We start from the raw sequence: 24,258 nt of genomic DNA, 5'->3' as shown, positions 1-24,258 counted from the left end.
GTTTTCTCATTGACTAGAAATTGAGCTGGACTAGTAATTTAAATACTTTAGTCAGAGGCCAGGAATCCTGCAGTGTGTATCTCCACAAAGCCTATCCACTATCTACAGGGCATAAGTCAATCCAATCATTTGACTGGATACGTGCACCTCCAACTACACTCAAGACGCTTGACAATATCCAGGACAAAGCAGCTTGCTTGATTGGCACCACATCCACAAATATCGATTCCCTCCACCATCAATGCTTGGTAGCACTAATGTGTACTATTTACAAGATGCCTTACAGAAATTCAACAAGACTCCTCTGACAGCACCTTACAAAGGTGCTGGGTGAGTATATTTACATCCTGTATACTTTTTTTGAACACCTGCTTTGCATTGGTTTGGAGACGAGAGAATCAGGGATTGAGGGTGAAGGGATTGGGGACTGAAAGGGAGGGATTGGAATGTGAGGAAATCTAGGACTGAAGGTGAGGGATTAGAGATGGGCAGTTCTTCAAAGGCTAATAAGGATGGGCAATAAATGCTGGACGAGTCAATGATGCCCACCTCATCTGAAAGAATATTTTTTAAATCCTGTCAAGGTTTTGGATTCTCTTATTCCACCTATCAAAAAATCCAGCCATGCCTCTTTCTATAGGAAATTACCCTCAACCTGAAGTATTTTTATATCTTCTTGTATTTTGTCAGAGTGTGTTTTTTTTTGCTTGATAACAGTCCTGTAATGTTCTTTAGCACGTTTTACCAAATTAGCTATGAAGAAACATTGAATAGACTGGGTTTGTTTTCAGTAGAACGCAGGAGGTCAAGGGGCGACCTGATAGAAGTTTATAAGATTGTGAATGGCATGGATAGAGTAACAAGAATGAGGCCTTTTCCTCAAAGTGGAGGGCTCAATTACTAGAGGATACAATTTCAAGATGCATGGGGGGCAAGTTTAAAAGAGACATGCAATTTTTTACCAATAATGTAAGATATTTTATGCTTTGATTGTTTGTAGGATAGATTAGTAGTTAGCTGCGTGTTCTTTTCTCTCTTTTTTCTTTCTCTTTCTCTTTTGTTGTGTTTTGGTTATTATTTATTTCTTTTAGTGGGCGGCATGGTGGCACAGTGGTTAGCACTACTGCCTTACACCACCAGAGACTTGGGTTCAATTCCCGCCTCAGGCAATTGTCTGCGTGGGTTTCCTCCCACAGTCCAAAGACGTGCAGGTCAGGTGAATTGGCCATGCTAAATTGCCAGTAGTGTTAGGTGAAGGGGTAAATGTGGGGCAATGGGTGGGTTGCACTTCAGTGGGTCGGTGTGGACTTGTTGGGCTGAAGGGCTTGTTTCCACATTGTAAGTAATCTAATATATTTAATTATATATTAGTGTTTATACTTGTTTGTATTACTTCGTAATTTTGTAATATATGTTTAAAAATTTCTTTTTTCTCCTTCAATAAAAATACCTATTAAAAAAAAGATATGCAAGGCAGGTCTTCACACAAAGGGTGGTGAGTGCCTGGAATGCGATGCCAGAGGAGGTGATTGAAAGAGATGCAATAACAGCATTCAGAGTACCTGGATGAACACATGAATAGGAAGGGAATAGAGGGATATGGATCATGTAAGTGAAGACAGTTTTAGTATGGAAGGGCAAAATATACTTGCGCAGACTTGGAGGGCCGTAAGGCCTGTTCTGTGCTGTATTGTTCTTTGCTCTTTGTTCTTAAAGGCTTTTAAAAGTCCAAATTTCTCCACTGTATTCTCCTTCTCTTTCGATTACAACTGAGTGACAGACACCTGGAAACCACCAGTCTCCATAAACTGAAGTCTTCTCATTATTTGCAAATTAGTCCAAGTTTGTCATCAATTTAGAAATTATAGCCAGTTCCTAACCATGAATCCCTCCCCACAGTGATCATTTTTGCTGTTAGTCTTTCTCCCTGATTCTGTTTTCCCCTTTCAAGCTGTCTGTTGGCATTGAGAGATTGGGTCAGCCTTGAATTTGCTGGGTCATTCTGCTGGTGGGAACACTTTGCTTCAGTGGAAAAGTTAACCAGATGCTATTGAGTGACGTACCATCAAATACCCCTGATTTAAAGTCAATGGAAATGAGAATCTGATGTCTCTGTGGTGCAGTGGTAGTGTCCATAAGACATAGGAGCGGAAGTAAGGCCATTCGGCCCATCAAGTCCACTCCGCCATTCAATCATAGTTGATGGGCATTTCAACTCCACTTACCCACATTCTCCCCATAGCCCTTAATTCCTTGTGACATCAAGAATTTATCAATCTCTGCCTTGAAGACATTTAGCGTCCCAGCCTCCACTGCACTCTGCGGCAATGAATTCCACAGGCCCGCCACTCTCTGGCTGAAGAAATGGCTCCGCATTTCTGTTCTGAAATGACCCCCTCTAATTCTACGGCTGTGTCCATGGGTCCTAGTCTCCTCACCTAACGGAAACAATTTCCTAGCGTCCACCCTCTCCAAGCCATATATTATCTTGTAAGTTTCTGTTAGATCTCCCCTTAATCTTCTAAACTCCAATGAATACAATCCCAGGATCCTCAGCCGTTCCTCATATGTTAGACCTACCATTCCAGGGATTATCCGTGTGAATCTCCGCTGGACACGCTCCAGTGCCAGTATGTCCTTCCTGAGGTGTGGGGACCAAAACTGGACACAGTACTCCAAATGGGGCCTAACCAGAGCTTTATAAAGTCTCAGTAGCACAGCGGTGCTTTTATATTCCAACCCTCTTGAAGTAATGTCCCTACTTCTTAGCCAGAAGGACCAGGTTCAAATCCTGCTTCGTGTAAAGATGACTCTGAACAGAAATTGCATATAATGTGTGTTCTAGCTGAAGTTTTCCAATTTCCATTCAGCAGATTTCTGTCCTTCTCTCCTTCACACTAGATCTCAAGGCTACTGGAACCCATTCCATTCTTGTAAAAAAGTAAAGAAGTGTTGCTTCTATTGTGTAGAACTTTAGTGAGACCACTCCTGGAATATCGTGTGCAGTTTTGCTTTAATTGTCTAAGGAAGGAAATATTGGCTATAGAGGGAGTGCAGCGAAGGTTCAACAAACTAATTCTAGGCATGATTGGACCATCCAATGAGGAGACATTGAGGGTAGAGGAAGAGTGACAGATTAAAAGAAAGACATAGGAGCAGGGATAAGCCAGTCAGCCCATCAAATCCACTATGCCATTCGGTGAAATCGTGGCCAATCTGATTATTTTCATCTCCGCTTTCCTGCCATTTCCCCATAATTATTGATTCCCTTACTGACTAAGACTCTGTCTATCTCAGCTTGTATGTGTTTAATGACCCAGCCTCAACAGCCCTCTGTAATAGAGAATTCCAGAGATTCACCACTTGTAAGATAGAAAAAATCCTCTTTGTCTTAAATAGATGACTCCTTACTCTGAGATAATGCCCTCTAGTCCTAGACTTTCTCAGAAGGGGAAACAACTTCTCCATCGATCCTGTAAAGCCCCCTAAGAATCCTGTAAGTTTCAATCAGGTGACTTTTCGTTCTTCTAAACTCCTTTGAGTACAAACCCAATCTACTCAACATCTACTCATAAGGTAGTCCCTCCATATCTGGGATCAGCTCGTGAAATTTCCCTGACTGCCTCCAATGTCAGGAAATCTTTCCTTAAATAAGGGACCCAAACTGTTCACAGTATTCCAGCTGTGGTCTGACTAGTGCCTTTAGCAAAACCTTTCAGTTTTACATTACATTCCCTTTGAAATAAAGACCAATGTTCCATTTGGCTTTGCTATTATCTTTTGAGCCGGTAAGCAGCTTTTTTTGTGTGTGATTTATTTTTGTGTGCTCTATGTAACATTTATTTACGAGGTTTCTGCAGCCTTGACCCATTTAAATAACATTCAGCTCCTCTTTTCTTCCTGCCAAATCTCATATGTTTCTACTTCGTATTCCAGCGGCTAAGTTTTAGCCCATTCACTTAATCTGTCTATCTCTCTCTGCAGACTCCTGTGTCATCCTCACCACCTGCCTTCCCATCTTTTTTTGTGTCATGTGCAAACCTGCCAATGTACATTCACTTTCCTCATCCAAGTCATTGAGATAGATTGTAAATATATATTTATAGAAACACATATATGTATCTTTATATGTGTTATAAAGAAAGTAATATGTAGTAAAGAATTCCACAGATTCATTACCCTCTGAAAGAAGAAATTCCTCCTTATCTCTGTGTTAAATGGGTATCCCCTTATTCTGAGATTATGATCCCTGATGTCCAACTCTCCCCTAAGTCACTTTTTTTTTAATTTCACTCCTTCCCTTTTGAAATAAAGGTGTTACTTTGGCAGTTTTTTAATCTTCTTGGACATTTCCTGAATCTAAGTTGATACCAGTGCATCAACTATCTCTGTAGCTACTTCCTTTAATATCCCAAGATGCATTCTATCACACCCAGGGGACTTATCAATCTTTAGCCCCATTTGCTTCCCTGGTACATTTTCCTTTAGCAATAGGTATTGTGTTTATTTCCTCTCCCCCTTTTCCCTTTTGATTATTTAGTATTTTTGGAATGCTGTTAGAATCATAGAATCCCTACAGTGTGGAAGCAAGCCATTTGACCTGTCAAGTCCACACCAACCCTCCAAAGAGTATCCTATCCATACCCACCCCATACCCTATATTTCCAATGGCCAATCCAGCACATCTTTGGACTGTGGGAAGAAACTGGAGCACCCAGAGGAAACCTATGCAGACACGGGGGGAATGTGCAAACTCCACACAGACAGCCAGCCAGGGGTGGAGTTGAACCCAAGTCCCTGGCACTGTGAGACAGCAGTGCTAACCACTGAGCCACTCTGCCAACCCAACCATGACGACTGATGCAAAATATTTATTCAGCTCCTTTGCTATTTCCAGGTCCCCATTATAATTTCCCCAGCCTCATTCTCTAAGAAGCCAATGTTTACTTATGCCTCGCTCTTTGCCTTGATATTACTTGCAAGTTTACACTCAAATATTATTTTCTTCCTCTTTTTATTTATCATCTCTTGTAAATTTTAAAATTTACCCATTCCCCGGCTTACCAATAATTTTTGCCACACTGAATGTTTTTCTTTGTGTTTGATGCTGCACTTAACTTCACTGATTAACCATGGTGGGCTCATCCCCTATCTAAGTTCCTTCTTCCTCAACAGGGTGTATCTTTGTTGTGAGCCATGAGACAATTTTTTAAACATCTGCCATTATCCCTCACCCATATTTGCTGCGAAACGCCTTTCTGAGTCTGCCCCAGTTAGCTCTATCCTTATTCCTTTTTTAATTGCCCTAATTTAAGTTTGGCACAGTTGCCTCTGATCCAGGTTTTTCCCTTTCACACTGAATGCTAAATTCCACCATATTATGGTCACTGTTTCCTAGGGGATTATTTTACTCTGAGATCATTTATTAAACCATTATTCATTAATCATTACACATCATTACACATCACAAGATGATCTCTTTAAACTTACAAAATTCTTAACAAAGTGGATGCAAAAAGGATGCTTTTCCTGATTATGGGGTCTGGAACCAGGGGACTTGGTCTCAGAATAAAGGGCCAGGCATCTCGGACTGAAATGAGGAGAAATTTCTTCATTCTTTGGTGGTGAACCTTCACAATTCACTCTCTTTACCTATATCTTTGAATTCTGTCATTATGTCTCACCATTTCATTCCTCTCAACATCTTCCACACACCAGGGCGTTCTCTGTCTTTTCCTGTATCCAGGGTAACTTTATGTTTATATGCCTCCTCTCCTCCCCAAATCGTTAGTGCCTCCCCACTGCATTGTTCCTTTTTGGAAGTAATGTTGAGGTTGTACAAGACATTGGTGAGGCCTCATCTGGAGTATTGTGTGCAGTTCTGGTTGCCCCAGTATTGGAAGGATATTATAGAGCTGGAGAAGGTTCTGAAAAGATTTATAAGGAGAGGCTGGATAAGCGGGGACTTCAGTCATTGGAGAGTAGGAGGTTGAGGGGTGACTTTATAGAAGTTTTTAAAATCATGAGGGACATAGATAACATGAAAGGCAAGTTTCTTTTTAACTAGGTTGGGGGATTTCAAGTCTAGGTGGCATATTTTTAAGATGAGAGGAGAAAGATATAAAAGGGACATGAGGGACAACTTTGGTTTGTGGGTGGAATGAACTGCCAGAGGAAGTGGTGGATGTGGGTATAGTTACAGGGTTTAATAGACATTTGGATTAGTACTTGAATAAAAAATGTTTGGAGGGATACAAGCCAAACACTGGCAAGTGGGACTAGTTTAGTTTGGGATTATGGTCGGCATGGACTGGTTGGACCAAGCAATCTGTTTCTGTGACTCTATGGCTCTGAATGCTGTTCATCTCAGGAAGTATCATGTCATCGAGAATGGGAATGATGTTAGTGGAGCAGGAGGATCTTTATGGGAAATCCCAGCAATGTGTGCCTCCTGACCTTAAACAGCAATTTAACCCTGGTTGCTTCGACAGAGGATCCCATCACCTCCCCCATCAAGCAAAAGCAAATGCCACAGCAGTTTTGAAAGGGGACTGTCAGCTGTCTGGATGTCCATTCCAACTAGATTAGCAAGACAGTCTACCTGCTCATTCATCTCCTCGGTTAAATGCTGCATGCTGGTCTGGCTACCCAAATTATTCTGGATTAGTGGTGCTGGAAGAGCACAGCCATTCAGGCAGCATCCAAGTAGCTTTGAAATCGACGTTTCGGGCAAAAGCCCTTCATCAGGAATAAAGGCAGTGAGCCTGAAGCATGGAGAGATAAGCTAGAGGAGGGTGGGGGTGGGGAGAAAGTAGCATAGAGTACAATGGGTGAGTGGGGGAGGGGATGAAGGTGATAGGTCAAGGAGGAGAGGGTGGAGTGGATAGGTGGAAAAGGAGATAGGCAGGTAGGACAAGTCCGGACAAGTCATGGGGACAGCTATTGAGCTGGAAGTTTAGAACTAGGGTGAGGTGGGGAAAGGGAAAATGAGGAAACTGTTGAAGTCCACATTGATGCCCTGGGGTTGAAGTGTTCCGAGGCGGAAGATGAGGCGTTCTTCCTCCAGGCGTCTGGTGGTGATGGAGCAGCGGTGAAGGAGGCCCAGGACCTCCGTGTCCTCGGCAGAGTGGGAGGGGGAGTTGAAATGTTGGGCCACGGGGCGGTGTGGTTGATTGGTGCGGGTGTCCTGGAGATGTTCCCTAAAGCGCTCTGCTAGGAGGCGCCCAGTCTCCCCAATGTAGAGGAGACTACATCGGGAGCAACGGATACAATAAATGATATTAGTGGATGTGCAAGTAAAACTTTGATGGATGTGGAAGGCTCCTTTAGGGCCTTGGATAGAGGTGAGGGAGGAGGTGTGTGCGCAGGTTTTACAGTTCCTGCGGTGGCAGGGGAAAGTGCCAGGATTGGAGGGTGGGTTGTATGGGCACGTGGACCTGACCAGGTAGTCACGGAGGGAACGGTCTTTGCGGAAGGCGGAAAGGGGTGGGGAGGGAAATATATCCCTGGTAGTGGGGTCTGTTTGGAGGTGGCGGAAATGTCGGCGGATGATTTGGTTTATGCGAAGGTTGGTAGTCATCAATGTAGCAGAGGAAGAGGTGGGGAGTGGTGCCGGTGTAATTACGGAAGATTAACTGCTCTACGTAGCCAACAAAGAGACAGGCATAGCTGGGGCCCATACGGGTGCCCATGGCTACCCCTTTGGTCTGGAGGAAGTGGGAGGATTCAAAGGAGAAATTGTTAAGGGTGAGGACCAGTTCGGCCAAACGAATGAGAGTGTCGGTGGAAGGGTACTGTTGGGGACGTCTGGAGAGGAAAAAACGGAGGGCTTGGAGGGCCTGGTCATGGCGGATGGAGGTGTAGAGGGATTGGATATCCATGGTGAAGATGAGGCATCGGGGGCCGGGGAAACGGAAGTATCTCTACCTACCTTGACACTGTCCTATCCCCCCTAGTCCAGGAACTCCCCACATACATTCGAGACACCACCCATGCCCTCCACCTCCTCCAAGACTTCCGTTTCCCAACGCCTCATCTTCACAATTAACAATTTCTCCTTTGAATCCTCCCACTTCCTCCAGACCAAAGGGGTAGCCATGGGCACACGTATGGGCCCCAGCTATGCCTGTCTCTTTGTTGGCTATGTAGAGCAGTTGATCTTCCGTAATTACACTGGCACCACTCCCCACCTCTTCCTCCGCTACATTGATGACTGCATTGGTGCCACCTCGTGCTCCCGCGAGGAGGTTGGGCGATTCATCAACTTCACCAACACATTCCACCCTGACCTTAAATTTACCTGGACCATCTCTGACACCTCCCTCCCCTTCCTGGACCTCTCCATCTCCATTAATGACGACTGACCTGACACTGACATTTTTTACAAACCCACCAACTCCCACAGCTACCTGGATTACACCTCTTCCCACCCTACCTCTTGCAAAAATGCCATCCCATATTCCCAATTCCTCCGCCTCCACCGGATCTGCTCCCAGGAGGACCAGTTCCACCACAGAACACACCAGATGGCCTCCTTCTTTAGAGACCGCAATTACCCTTCCCACATGGTTAAAGATGCCCTCCAACGCATCTCGTCTACATCCCGCACCTCCGCCCTCAGACCCCACCCCTCCAACTGTAACAAGGACAGAACGCCCCTGGTGCTCACCTTCCACCCTACCAACGTTCGCATAAACCAAATCATCAGCCGACATTTCCGCCACCTCCAAACAGACCCCACCACCAGGGATATATTTTCCTCCCCACCCCTTTCCGCCTACTGCAAAGACCGTTCCCTCCGTGACTACCTGGTCAGGTCCACGCCACCAAACAACCCACCCTCCAATCCTGGCACTTTCCCCTGCCACCGCAGGAACTGTAAAACCTGCGCCCACACCTCCTCCCTCACCTCTATCCAAGGCCCTAAAGGAGCCTTCCACATCCATCAAAGTTTTACCTGCACATCCACTAATATCTTTTATTGTATCCGTTGCTCCCGATGTAGTCTCCTCTACATTGGGGAGACTGGGCGCCTCCAAACAGAGCGCTTTAGGGAACATCTCCAGGACACCCGCACCAATCAACCAAACCGCCCCGTGACCCAACATTTCAACTCCCCCTCCCACTCTGCCGAGGACATGGAGGTCCTGGGCCTCCTTCACCGCCGCTTCCTCACCACCAGACGCCTGGAGGAAGAATGCCTCATCTTCCGCCTCGGAACACTTCAACCCCAGGGCATCAATGTGGACTTCAACAGTTTCCTCATTTCCCCTTCCCCACCTCACCCTAGTTCTAAACTTCCAGCTCAGTAACTGTCCCCATGACTTGTCTGGACTTGTCCTACCTGCCTATCTCCTTTTCCACCTATCCACTCCACCCTCTCCTCCTTGACCTATCACCTTCATCCCCTTCCCCACTCACCCATTGAAACTCTATGCTACTTTCTCCCCACCCCCACCCTCCTCTCGCTTATCTCTCCACGCTTCAGGCTCACTGCCTTTATTCCTGATGAAGGGCTTTTGCCCGAAACTTCGATTTCAAAGCTACTTGGATGCTACCTGAACTGCTGTGCTCTTCCAGCATCACTAGTCCAGAATCTGGTTTCCAGCATCTGCAGTTATTGTTTTTACCTACCCAAATTATTCTACCTAACATTAATTTGTTGTGAAGGAATTCACCCCCCAGGAAGGTGAATATATCCAATTTGAATAATTACAGTTTTCTCTTGTTTGGAAGTACTGAGCAGGAGGAGCTGCGAGGGTGGGTTAAGGGAGTTGGCTGGCTGTGGAGGTGGGGGTGGGGGAGGAGTGCGATTGAATTTGGGACAGAGCCAGGGGAAATGATTTGGCCTAACCTGGTGATGAAAGTTGATGAACCTTTGTGAAATTTCTCAGAGCACCATTTCGTGCTTACCTCAAATCCCCACCATTCATGATGGTCATGACCAGGCACAGCTCTGCTTTCGTTTGAAAGGCGTAAGCCAGTGAGACGATGAATCGAGTGTGCACCCTGGCAAGAATTCTCTTCTCCACCATCGCTCCCTGAAAAACGAAGAGCAGCCTGATCAGGTCATCGAATGGAGTTCTAGACATGGAACAGCATGGAAACAGACCCTTTGACCAACTCATCCATGCCGACCAGAGATCCGAAAATAATCTAGTCCCATTTGCCATTCTTTGGCCCAGATCCCTCCAAACCCTTCCTGTTCATATACCCATCCAGATACCTTTTAAATGTTGCTATTATACCCGCCAGCACCACTTTCCTCTAGCAGCACCATATACACAGCACCCTCCGTGTGAACAAGTTGCCACTTAGGTCCCTTTTAAATCTTTTCCCTCTCACATTAAGACTATACCCTTTAGTTTTGGACTCCCCTACCCTAAGGAAAAGAGCTTAGCTATTCACACTATCCATGCTCTTTGTGATTTTATAAATCTCTATAATGTCACCCCTCCGCCTCCGATGCTCCAGGGAAAACAGCCCCAGCCTATTCAGCCTCTCCCTATAGCTCAAGCCCTCCAACCCTGGCAACATCCTTGTAAGTATCTTCTGCACCCTTTCGAGTTTAACAACATCTTTCCTGCAGCAGGGAGACCAGAACTGAATGCATGATCATGAGTTTTAGTGACTCAACCCTCCAAGAATCCAAACAGAAGGGACGTGAAGCAATTTCTATTGTGCATGTGCATCTGGCTAATTGTTTACCTTTGTCCCCTTGTTCCGGAGGACGATATCCACAATGCTTTCTTGTGTTAAAGAGCCCTGGTGTGGCTAAAGTTAGGCCTTGAGTTGAACATAAGCAATATGCCTGTGTGTCATTCAGCCCCTCTAGCTTGCCCTATCATTCAATGAGGTCATCTTCTACTTCAACGCCATTTTCTCACCCTATCCCCATATCCCTTTCTTTTAATATTTAGAAATCCATCGATCTGTGCCTTGCACTTACTTAATGATTGAGCTTCCATAGCCCTCTTGAGTAAAGAATTGCAAAGACCCACCACCCTCTGAGTGGAGAGGTTCCTCACTATTTGGCAAGCCCCCCATTCTGAGGCTGTGTCCCCTGGTTTTCAACAACCCCACTCCACTCACTGTTGCACTACCCGCAGGGAGGCACCCTTCCATTAACTGTTTGCTAGAGCCCTATAATAATGCTGTATATTTCACATAAACATGTGAGAAATGAGCCAGTGCAGGCCATTCAGGCCCTCAAGCCTGCTCCCATATCCAGTAAGATCACGGCTGATCACAGACCAAAAGAAACAGGAACACAAATAGGGCCATTCAGCCCCTTAAGTTTGTTCTATCATTCAATAGGATCATGGCTGATCCACCATCCTTCACGTCCCCTTTCTTGCCCTTTCCCAGTAACTCTGATTCCCTGACCAATCAAGAATCTATCTATCTCAGCCTAAGTATACATGAGGTCTCTGCCTCCATAGGTCTCTGTGATAAGGAGTTCCAAAGAGAAGAAATCTCTCCTTAATTGAGTCTTAAATCGGTGCCTCTTTACTCTGAGACAATGACTTCTAGTCCTAGACTCTCACATACTGAGAAACATTCTTTCAGTATTCACCCTGTCAAGCCCCTTAAGAATCCTGTACGTTTCAGTGCGATCACCTCTCATTCTTCTAAACTCCAGTGAGTAGAGCCCCAACCTGGATATCAAGGAGCATCCTAGTGAACTTTCTCTGAACTGTTTCCGATGAAATAATATCTTTCCTTGATTGAAAGGACCAAAACTGTTCGTAATTCTCCAGTACATAGATAATCTTTCACCATCTTGCCTACCAAGAATCTGCCAACTGTTACCTTAAAAATATTCAACGACTCTGCTTTTGAGAAACCTGAAGACTTGTGACCCTCTTAGACAAAAAAAAATCCTGTCTTGGCTCTACCTTAAATGGACAACTCCTTATTTATAAACAATAACCCCTAGTTCTACATTCTCCCACAAGAGGAAACACCTCTTGAAATGTTAAAATGAGATTACGCCACATTCTTCTAAATTCCAGAGATTATTACGACAGTCTATCTAATCTTTCCTCATGGGATGATCCATCTACTCCAGCAATTTGTATGCTGAACCTTGGTTAGCCCCTGTCTCTGGCAAATATACCTTTTTTACTGGCAAGGAGACCAACACTGCATAGATCCTGGTTTAGCCCACAATTAATACAGGAAGATATCTGGGCTAGGTGCAAATATCCTAACAAGGGTCATTATGGAACATTGAAAATGCTGCTAACCCCCATTAATGATTTTGATGCTTATGCTTGTCTTGATATCTATATTCCTAACCATAGCCAGCTGACGAGGTGAGAACACAGCTTTGATGTGGATTGCAAGGGTACATAATGGTGAAGTGGGAGTTAACATAGGGCATGCTGATATGGGGCACACAGACACAAGATGGCCGCTGAGCCATAAATTGGTCACTTAGCACACAACGTGGCTGCTGAGCCATTACATGGAAAAGTACAGCGAAACATACACAGATACTGCCTGAGGGCAACAAGATACCAACACAATTGACACAGAACGTAGACAATTGGTTTAAGGCGGGTGAGGGAGAGAATACACATCAGTCTACTGCCCGCTGAATGAGTCCAGCCACCACCTTCAATAGAAATGTTAACTACCTGAGACGGCTTGTATAAATGTGTTCATACCTTAGGTTTGCAGAAATGGAAAACAATCTTCCTTCTCAGGAAGAACAATCATGACCAATTACTGCAGCAATGGACTTCTGCATAGCTGCTGAAACTGACAATGACTCTGTAACATTCCTCGGAAGCTGACAATGATTCTGTAATGTTTTCTGTAAACAAACCATGCTGCACAAACAAAGACTCAATATCTGGACCATATATGATAAAATGTGCTCCCAGGGTGGGAGAAGGCCTGCCGCTGACAGCCATGCTGCCAGACCTCTCTCTTTCCCTGGAGCTCTGGTTTCTTTGTACAATAAACTCTGCCGCTGAATCCCGATTCTAACTCAGAGATTGGCAATTTTCCCCACATCAATGGGATCATGCCATTCAGCAGAAGGCACACAGACCATTTGAGATATGTAACAGTTTGACTGGAAAGTTTATACAACATTCTGTTACACAGTGACAAGGATGTAGTATGTAACAATGCAACTGCAGTCTGTTCAAAGTGAGTTAGTGTACAACAACCCACATACAATCTGTACACTGTGAGTTATAGTACACAACAACTCACCACCCTCTATACACATTAATTACAGCATACAGCAACCTACCTACAGTCTGTGTACAGCAACCCACCTACAGTCTGTGTACAGCGAGTTACGGTGTACAGCAACCCACCTACAGTCTGTATGCAGTGAGTTACAGTGTACAGCACCACGCATACAGTCTGTACACAGTGAGTTACAGTGTAGAACAACACACCTACAGTCTGTACATAATGAGTAACAGTATACAACCCACCTACAGTCCGCACCCAGTCAGTTACAGTGTACAACTCACCTACAGTCTGTACACAATGATTAGGGTATAGTGGCACAGGACACAACAATCCACTGACATTCTGTACACAGAAGCTCCAGTATGCTACAGTGCCATTCAGTGAATAAAAATACGTAACAATTCACTGACATTCTTTATACAGTGACAGGCACAGTATACAAAAGCCCACCTTCCTGCTGTACATAAGTGAGTCTGACAGAAGCATCCAACCTCCCACCAATCTCTGTACACATAAGGTACATTACTCTCTGCCCCACCATTCCATCACATGTACACAGTATCTCAGCACCATTATAGATTGATGAGGGCAGAGCAGTAGATGTGATCTATATGGACTTCAGTAAGGCATTCGACAAGGTTCCCTATGGGAAACTGATTAGCAAGGTTAGATCTCATGGAATACAGGGAGAGTTATTTTTCAGACTGGAGGCCTGTGACCAGTGGAGTGCCACAAGGATTGGTGCTGTGTCCTCTACTTTTTGTCATTTACATAAATGATTTGGATGCGAGCATAAGAGGTACAGTTAGTAAGTTTGCAGATGACACCAAAATTGGAGGTGTAGTGGACAGCAAAGAGGTTACCTCAGATTACAACAGGATCTGGACCAGATGGGCCAATGGGCTGAGAAGTAGCAGATGGAGTTTAATTCAGATAGATGCGAGGTGCTGAATTTAGGAAAGCAAATCTTAGCAGGAATTATACACTTAATGGTAAGATCCTAGGAAGTGTTGCTGAACAAAGAGACTTTGGAGTGCAGGTCCATAGCTCCTTGAAAGTGGAGTCGCAGATAGATAGGATAGTGAAGAAGGTGTTTGGTATGATTTCCTTTATTGGTCAGAGTATTGAGTACAGGAGTTGGAAGGTCATGTTGCGGCTGTACAGGACATTGTCTTTGCTACTGTTGGAATATTGCGTGCAATTCTGGTCTCCTTCCTATCGAAAAGATGTTGTGAAACTTGAAAGGGTTCAGAAAAGATTTACAAGGATGTTGCCAGGGTTGGGGATTTGAGCTATAGGGAGAGGCTGAACAGGCTGGGGCTGTATTCCCTCGAGCGTCGGAGGCTAAGGGGTGACCTTATAGAGGTTTACAAAATTATAAGGGGCATGCATAGGATAAATAGACAACGTCTTTTCCCTGGGGTCGGAGAGTCCAGACCTAGAGGGCATAGGTTTAGGGGAAAGATATAAAAGAGACCTAAGGGGCAACCTTTTCATGCAGAGGGTGGTACGTGTATGGAATGAGCTGCCAGAGGAAGTGGTGGAGGCTGGTACAATTGCAACACTTAAGAAGCATTTGGATGGGTATATGAATAGGAAGGGTTTGGAGGGATATAGGCCGGTTGCTGGCAGGTGGGACTAGATTGGGTTGGGATATCTGGTCGGCATGGACGGGTTGGACCGAAGGGTCTGTTTCCATGCTGTACATCTCTATGACTCTATCACATCCAACCAACATCACACCCAAAAATCCTGGGATTACGCCAGCCTGGTACAAATGTAAAGGATATCTCATTGCAACCGGACAGCAACTTAGAAAATGTGTGGGTGATGCTGGGGGCGGGGAATGGCAGAGAGTTTGTCAAATGATTGACCTCTGTTGGCCTCAATGGTACTGGAGAGACAAGGAAGGGGGTCCTAAAAGAGAATTTCTGAGGACGGAAACTAAATTTGAGAAATTTAAGGGGGAAAAACTCAGGGATACAGCCATAATTTAGTTGCCGTATAGATTAGGAGAGTGAATGTATAGTTGACAGACTGGTGCAGGGATGAAGGGCATCAGTCAAGGGAAATAGGAACCTGTACTGGGACAAAAGGAGCAATACCACTGGGACATGCTCCATGTGAATTGAGTAGGATAATGTCTCATTGGAAAAGAGGAACTGGTGATTTTACAGAGGTTTATAAAATCATAAGGGATGTGTAGGTTAGGTGCATTAGTCAGGGGTAAATGTAGAGTAAATAGAGTAGGGGAATAGATCTGGGTGGGATACTCTTCAGAGCGTCGGTGTGGACTTGTTGGGCCAAAATGGCCTGTTTCCACACTGTAGGAATTCTATAATTCTATGTATAGATAAGGTGAACAGCAGGTATCTTTTCCAGGGTCAGGGATATCAAGACTAGAGGATATATTTTAAAGGTGAAAAGAGAATGATTTTAAAAAGACACAAGAGCAACTCTTTCACAAAGAGAATGGTTTGTGTGCGGAATGGACAGAGGAAGTTACAGATGGTATAGTTGCAATGTTTATAAGACATCTGGATAAGTACATGAATAAGAAAGGCTTGGAGAGATATGAGGATTGGAAGATTATATCAGAAGGATCACTGAATCCTTAGAGTATGGAAGCAGGCCACAAGTCCACACTTATCCTCCAAAGAGCATCCCACCCAGACCCACCCCTGCCACCCCATGTGGACTCAATGGGCCAAATGGCTTGTTTCCAAACTATAGGGAATTCCATGATTCTGTGAAGCTCTGGTCCATGCTGGGGTCAACTCATAACTGGGGCTTGGTCTGGGCGCTGGGGGAGGCTGCTGGAGCAGAGGGAATGTTCACAGTGAATGGGTGGGGATGTGCTGAGAAGTCAGGAGCTAAGGATTGGGGAAAATCCATATTTGTGGAGGTGGAGGGAGTAGGTCAGAGAAGTTTGTCTGCAGAAGACTTCAATCGGGGAGGACTGTTCTCCTGAAATTTTGTTATTCATTCACAGGATGAGTGCATCGCTGGCTAGGCAAGCATTTATTATCCATCCCTAATTGCCCAGAGGGCAGTTAAGAGCCAACTACATTGCTGTGGATCCAGAGTCGCATGTAGGCCAGACCAGGTAAGGTTGGCAGTTTTCCTTCCCTCAAGGACATTAATGAACCAGATGGGTTTTCTCTCTCCAACTATCATTTCATGGTCCTCATTAGACTCTTAATTCCAGATTTTTTTGTTGAATTCAAATTCCACCATCTGTCATGGTAAAATTCGAGCCCAGGTCCCCACAATATTACCTAGGTCTCTGGATTAATCACCTAGCAACAATACCACTAAGCCATCACCTCCACTCAATTTGGATTAGGGGGAGGTGATATATTTTGATCAGAAGAATAAGAATGCTACCTTCTCTTTGAAATTAAAAGAGGCTGGATAGTGTATGAAAGCTATACTTTCACAAACAAGGAGAAGTAATTGTAATTGAAAGGCAAATATATCAAACATTTCTTAGATCACACTTGAAATATTGTACATCGTTTTCATCATCATGGAGACAGTGATCTCTAAAATAATGGATTCACAAGGATTGTACGTAGGGAGCCTTATCAGGAAAGCTTGAACAGGCAGGGGTTCTTAATCATGAGAATAGATAAGGGCAAGGAGAGGCCTCTAATAGATTTAGTATTTTTTTCCAACCATCTGGTCACACATGCCTCTACTGAATTTTATCCACATATCCCATCAGCTTGTCCAAATCCACTTGTCTATTAGAGCAAAGTAGAATCCCTACTGTGTAGAAACAGGCCCTTTGGCCCAACAAGTCCACACCAACCCTCTGAAGAGTTTCCCCCTTTTCCCTACATTTACCCTGACTCATGCACCTATCCATACAACCCTAAACACTATGGGCAATATGACCATATGTTTAGGGATGGCACAATGGCTCAATGCAGCCTTCCAGCACCAGGGACCTGGGATTGATTCCAGCCTCGGGTGACTGTCTGTTGAGTTTGCACATTCTCCCCCTGTCTGCGTGGGTTTACTCTAGATACTCCAGTTACCTTCCACAATCTTCATGCAGGTCAGGTGGATTGACCATGCTAATTTGCCTGTAGTGTTCAGTGCATTAGTCAGGGGAAATGTAGACAAATAAGGCAATGGGTCTGGGTAGGGTGACTCTTCAGAGGGTTAGTGTGGACTTGCTGGGTGGAAGGGCCTGTAGGGATTCTAAGAGCAATGGAGGCAGGTTCTTTGATAAAGTGAGTCAAAAGGTATCAAGAAAATTTTCAGTAAAGTATTGCTGAGACTCCAATCAGATGGGCTCGAATTTTACCATGACAGATCGGTCATGATCTTATTAAATAGTGGAGCAAGTTTGAGGGGCCGAATGGCCTACCCCTGCTCATGGTTTGCCTGTTTGTAAAATCTTCCCCATTGCCAAGAGTAAACTGACAAGCCAAGAATATCTTTCTTGAACAAAAGGTTAACGTTTGTAATTCTCCAGTCCTATATCTAGGGAGGATTGGAAGATTATGGTAAAAAAAATCATAGAATCCCTACAGAGTGGAAGCAGGCCATTCAGCCCATTGGATCCACACAAACCCTCTGAAGAGCATCCTACCCAGACCCACCCTACCCTATCCTATCCCTGCAGGCTGGGGATTGAGATACCCCAGGAATCAGCAGGCCAGTGAGCCTAGCATCAATGGTAGAGAAGCTATTGGAAAACAAAATCGGAGTGACTGAATTTACATCCAATTGGAGAGGCAAGAATTAAACAAGGAGAGTCACCATGGCTTTGTAAAGGGGAAACTATATCTAACAAATTTGATTGGATTTTTCAAAGAGGTAATTAATGTGTCGATGAGAGTGGCACAGTTGATATAATCTAGAAGCCTTACAATGTGGTAACAGGTCTTTTAGCCCAATGAGTCCACACTGACCCTCTGAAGAGTGACCCTTTCAGGCCCATTTCCCTTATCCTATTACTCTACATTTATTCTTGACTAATACACCCCACCTACACATCCCTGAACATTATGGCAATTTAGCATGGCCAATTCACTTAATCTGCACATCTTTGGATTGTGAGAGGAACCAGCAGCACCCGAAGGAAACCCACACAGCCACGGGGAGAATGTGCACACTCCACAAAGGTGGTTGCCCGAGGCTGGAATCAAAGCCTGGTCCCTGGCGCTGTAAGGCAGCGGTGCTAACCACTAATCCACCAGGCTGCACTGCATGAACGTCTGTGAGGGTTTTGATAAGATCTGTCATGGCAGACTGGTTAAGAAGCTAAGAACCCAAGGGATCCAGAGCAATTCGGCAAATTGGATCCAAAATCGGCTTAGTGGCAGGAAGCAGAGGGTGATGTTCGACAAATGCCTTTGCAACTAAGACCACTGTGTCTAGTAGTGTACCAAAGGGATTGGTGCTAGTGCTTTGCTATTTGTTGTGTATATTAATCATCTAGATATGAATGTAGAGACATGATCAGTATGTTCCCAGAGGACCTGAAAATTGATGGTGTGTCAAATACCAAGGGGGAAACCCTGAGACCACAGGTCAATGTAGATGGGCTGAACAGTAGCAAATGTTAATCCTGAAAATTTGAGGTAAAAATTGAATGATAGGACCCTGGTAGCTACAGAAGGTCATAAAGACCTTGGTGAGCATGTCTATATATCCCAGAAGGCAGCAGGATAAAAAGGCATCTGGGTAAAGGCATTGAATACAAGAATGAGGTTATGATGGAGCTGTATATAATATTAGTTCGGTCACAGCTGGAGTGCTGTGTGCAGCCTGGTCACCACACCACAGGAAGGATGTGATTGCATTGGAGTGGGTGCAGAGGAGATAAAGGATGTTGCCTGAGATGGAGTAATTCAGTTGTAAGGACAGACCGAGGTTGCTGCACTTAGAGCAGAGAAGGTCGATGAGGATATGATTGAGATGTACAGCTGTATAAACAGGGTAGTTAGGGAGAAACTTTTTCCCTTAGTGGAGGGGTAAATAACCAGGGGCAGAGATTTAAGATAAGGAGCAAGAGGTTTAGAAAGGAATTGAAGAAAAATTGAAGAAGCATGGTTAGATCTCATGGAATAAAGGGCGAGCTAGCCATTTGGATACAGAACTGGCTCAAAGGTAGGAGACAGAGGGTGGTGATGGAGGGTTGTTTTTCAGACTGGAGGCCAGAGACCAGTGGAGTGCCACAAGGATCGGTGCTGGGTCCACTGCTTTTTGTCATTTATATAAATGATTTGATTGTGTGCATAAGAGGTACAGTTAGTAAGTTTGCAGATGACATCAAAATTGGAGGTGTAGTGGATAACAAGGAAGGTTACCTCAGATTACAATGGAATCCTGATCAGATGGGCCAATGGGCTGAGGATTAGCAGATGGAGTTTAATTTAGATAAATGCGAGGTGCTGCATTTTGGAAAAGCAAATCAGAGCAGGACTTATACACTTAATGATAAGGTCCTTGGGAATGTTACTGAACAAAGAGACCTTGGAGTGTAGGTTCATAGCTCCTTGAAAGTGGAGTCGCAGGTAGATAGGACGGTGAAAAAGACATTTGGTATGCTTTCTTTTATTGGTCAGAGTATTGAGTGCAGGAGTTGGGAGGTCATGTTGCAGCTGTACAGGACATTGGTTATGCCACTTTTGGAATATTGTGTGCAATTCTGGTCTCCCTCCTTTTGGAAGGATATTGTAAAATTTGAAATAGTTCAGAAAAGATTTACAAGGATGTTGCCAGGATTGGAGGATCTGAGATATAGAGAGAGGCTGAATAGGCTGGGGCTGTTTTCCCTACAGCGTCGGAGGCAGCAGTTGACGTTATAGAGGCTTATAAAATCATGAGGGGCATGGATAGGGTAAACATTCAAGGTCTTTTCCCTGGATGGTGGAGTCCAGAACTAGAGGGCATGGGTTCAGTATGACAGGGGAAATATGTAAAAGAGACCTAAGGGACAACCTTTTACACAGAGGTGGTGTGTGTATGGAGTGAGCTGCCAGAGGAAGTGGTGGAGGATGGTGCAATTACAGCATTTAAAAGGCATCTGGATGAGTATATGAATAGGAAGGGTTTGGAGGAATATGGGCCAAGTGCTGGCAAATGGGACTAGATTGGGTTGGGATATCTGGTCGGCATGGACAGATTGGACCAAAGATTCTATTTCTGTGTTGTTTATCTCTATGACTCTATTTTGTCACCCAGAGGGTGATGGGAACCTGGATCTCACTGCCTGCAAGGGAGGTGGAAGCAGGAACACTCAAAGCATTTTTAAGTTGAGAGGGGTAAGATAGAAAAGTGACCAAAAGGGCAACTTTCCCATGCAGAGGGTGGTGCATATATGGAATGAGCTGACGGAGGAAGTCATGGAGGCTGGTCCAATCACAACATTCAAAAGGCATCTAGATACATGCATGAATTAGAAGGAGTTTAGAGGAATATGGGCCAAGTGGTGAGAAATGGGACTAGATTAATTTAGGATATCTGGTTAGCATGGATAAGTTGGACTGAAGGGTCCATTTCCGTGCTGTACATCTCTATGACTCTATTTAAAAATAATTAGTGAACAATTAAAAGATCATAACATGCAAGATGATGGGCCAAGTGCTGGAAAATGGGATTACAACGATGGAAGTTTGTTGGTTAATGTGGACATGATGGGCTAAAGGGCTTCTTTCTGTGGTGTAAAACTCCATGATTCTGCCAATGTCAGTTGTTGTAAAAAGTCACCTGGTTCACCAGTGTCTTATAGGGAAATGCATCTCCCATCCTTATCCAGTCTGGCCCACATGTGACTCCAGAATCTAGCAACTTGTTTGTTTCTTAGCAGTTCTCTGAAATATCTGATCAAACCTCACATCCACATCAAATCTCTACAAACTCTGATAAAAGGAGTCCACCCGGGGTGGAGCATCTGGACATCAACTAAGACAACAGAAGCAATGACTAATGTCACAACTGGGTGAGCTGTCTCACAGACTAGTGACATCATCATACTCATGGAGTCATGCCCTACACATTTTCCTGTTCATCCACCCACCTCATCTACTGTGTCCGTTACTCTTGATGTGGTCTCCCCTACATCAAGGAGGCATGACACCAACTCGCAGGGTGTTTCAAGGAACAACTCTGGGAACAAGCACCAAGTAACCCCACCATCCTGTGACCGACCACTTCAACAGCCCCTCCCACTTACCTAAAGATGTGCAAGTCCTGGGCCTCCTTCACTGCAAAATAAAAGCCACCTGATGCCTGGAGGAAGAATGCCTCAAATTCTACCTTGGGTCCCTTCAACCACATGGCATCAACATCGACTTCTCTAGTTTCCAAATCTCCCCTTCCCCCACCTCATCGCAGATCCAACCCTCCAACCCAGCACTGCCCTCTTGACCTGTCCTACTTATCCACCTTCCTTCCCACCTATCCTCTCCACCCTCCCCACCGACCTATCACAACTACCCTCACCAGCATCTACCTATTGCTTTCCCAGCTACCTTCCCCCATCCTCACCACTCAGTTTATTTCCAGCTACCTCTCCCCCCCACATTCCTGATGAAGAGCTTATGCCCAAGACATCGACTCTCCTGCTCCTTGGAGGCTACCTGACCTGCTGTGCTTTTCTAGCACCACACTCTTTAACTCTGACTCTTCAGCATCCGAAGTCCTCATTTTCTCCCAGACACCCCCATCACTATCTCTGGATGTGTCCTATCCCACTGGCAGAGGTAGCAGCACAATAGTATACAGATGGGAGGGAGTTAGCCTCGGAGTCCTCAATGTTGGCTTCAGGTTAAACATGGACAAGGGGACCACCTGCTGGTTACCGCACACTGTCCTCCCTCAGCTGATGAATTGGTTCTCCTCCATGTTGAACAACGTTTGGAGGAATAGTGAGAATGACAAGGGCTCAAAATGTACCCTGGGTGGGGATTTCAATGTTCACCATCAAGATTGTCTCGGCAGCTGTACTACTGATCAAGCTGGTTGAGTCCTAAAGGACATAGCTGTTAGACTGGGTCTGCGGCAGGAGGTGAGAGAAGCAACAAAAGGGAAAAACTAACATGACCTCATCCTTACCAATCTGCATCTGTCCGTGACAGTATCAGTAAGAATGGCCAACCCAGTGTACTTGTGAGACAACTTCCTGCCTTCACATTGAGAATAAACTCCATCGTGTTTTGTGGCACTATCACTGTGCTAAATGGGACAGATTTAAACAGGTCTAGCAACTCAAGACTGTGGTGCTATGGGCCATAAACAGCAGCAGAACTGTACTCCAGCACAATCTGTAACCTCATGACCTGGCACATCCTCCACTCAACCATTACCATCAGGCCAGAGAATCAACCATGGTTCAGCAGAGAGTGCAGGAGGGCATGTCAAGAGCAACACCAGGCATAGCTGAAAAGGCAGTGTCAACCTGGTGAAGCCACCAAACTGGACTACTTGCATGCCCAACAGCATATACAACAAGTGATAGACAGAGCTAAGCGATCCCACAATCAACAGATAAGATCTAAGCTCTACAGTCCTGCCGTATCCAGTCATAAATGGTGGTGGATAGATGAAATAACTCACTGGGGGTGAAAGCTGTATGAATATCCCCATCCTTGATAATGGAAGAGGCCAACACATCAGTGCAAAAGATAGGGCTGAAACACTTTCAATAATCTTCAGCCAGACATGCAACTGGGTGATCCAACTTCACTCCTCCAGTGGTTCCCAGCGTCACAGATACCAGTCTTCAGCCAATTCCATTCATTGCACATGATATCAAAAACAGTTGGGGCCACTGGATACTGTAAAGCTATTGTGCCTAATAACTTCCTGATTGCTGCATCTCCCTGTTTATTTCTATTGACTGGTGCTCAAGGACACCCAGATCCCTTTGTACATTCACATTTTTCAATATTTCACCATCTAAATAATAATAGAACTGTATGCAATATTCCAAAAGTGGCCTAACTGACGTTCTTTACATCCGCAACATGCCTTGCCAATTTTCATATTCCATGCCCAGATGGATGGAGACAAGCATGCCATACATCTTCTTGATGACCAATTCCACTCATGTGTTGCCACTTTCAGGAAATTGTGGACCTGTACACCTAGATTCTTTTGTATGTTGATGAAACTAAGGATCCTACAACTTACTGTCTATTTCCCCCCATATTAGATTTTTCAAAAGTGCATTTGTCTGGATTAAATTTAATCTACCTTTTCACCACCCAAGTCTCCAGCTTCTCTATATCTTGTTGCCATACTCTGACAAATCTCCTCACCATCCGTAATTCCCTCATCGCAAATGTACTAATCAGCCCATCTACATTCTCCTCCAAATCAAAACAACAGGGGCCTCAGCACCGATACCTGTGGATCACCACTGGTCACAGATTGCCGGTAAGAAAAACACCCTTCCATCACCACTCGCTAACTTCTACAACCAAGCCAATTTTGCATTCATCTTATCAGCTCTTCATGGATTCTGTATGGCCTCACCTTCTGCATCAACCCAGCATGAGGCACCTTGTCAAAGAAATTGCTAAAGTCCTGTAGATAACATTTACTGCCCAGCCCTCATCAATCCTCTTTGCCTCTTCCTCAAAAACCACAATCAAGTTTGACAAACACAACCCAATCGCCAATGAGTCCGTATTTTTCCAAATGTGAGGAAATGACCCACTCAACCCATTATTCTGTTCCATTGTTTAAATAGATTAGAGCCTAATCTGTTTCTCAACTCCCTTGTTCTTTACTCCTAAATAACGCAGCCTGACCAAAAAAACCTACCGTTCACAATTGACAGCGCTTTTCCACAGAATGAATGGGATCACCTCTCCACCCTCCTTTAAGGGAAAAAGTGTTTCCTGAAAACCTTCCTCAACTTGAGTCAAATTTCAAAGTCACGCCCCATGTTCTGACCTCCTCCATCCCTCCTCCCCCACCAGCGGGAAGTCCTTCTGTCCCTGTTCAACCTTGGGAATATTTGGCTGCTTCTACTCCCACTTTATCTCATGGTTTGTGTATGGTTTTCGTTTTACTGCC

The 24,258-nt window shown here is 44.8% G+C and overlaps 1 protein-coding gene across 1 annotated transcript in view; it reads right to left on the bottom strand.

Moving 5' to 3' along the window:
- grk1a (G protein-coupled receptor kinase 1 a) overlaps positions 1-24,258 on the bottom strand; it is a 41,484-nt gene that overhangs the window by 15,908 nt on the left and 1,318 nt on the right. Inside the window, exon 2 of the mRNA XM_072584710.1 lies at positions 9,913-10,040. Within this exon, the coding sequence (XP_072440811.1) occupies positions 9,913-10,040 (128 nt within the window). The remainder of the gene's footprint in view (positions 1-9,912; positions 10,041-24,258) is intronic.

This window comes from Chiloscyllium punctatum, chromosome 15 (genome assembly GCF_047496795.1).
Source record: "Chiloscyllium punctatum isolate Juve2018m chromosome 15, sChiPun1.3, whole genome shotgun sequence".
Taxonomy (NCBI): Eukaryota; Metazoa; Chordata; class Chondrichthyes; order Orectolobiformes; family Hemiscylliidae; genus Chiloscyllium; species Chiloscyllium punctatum.
This window is presented reverse-complemented; position numbering and strand designations above follow the sequence as displayed.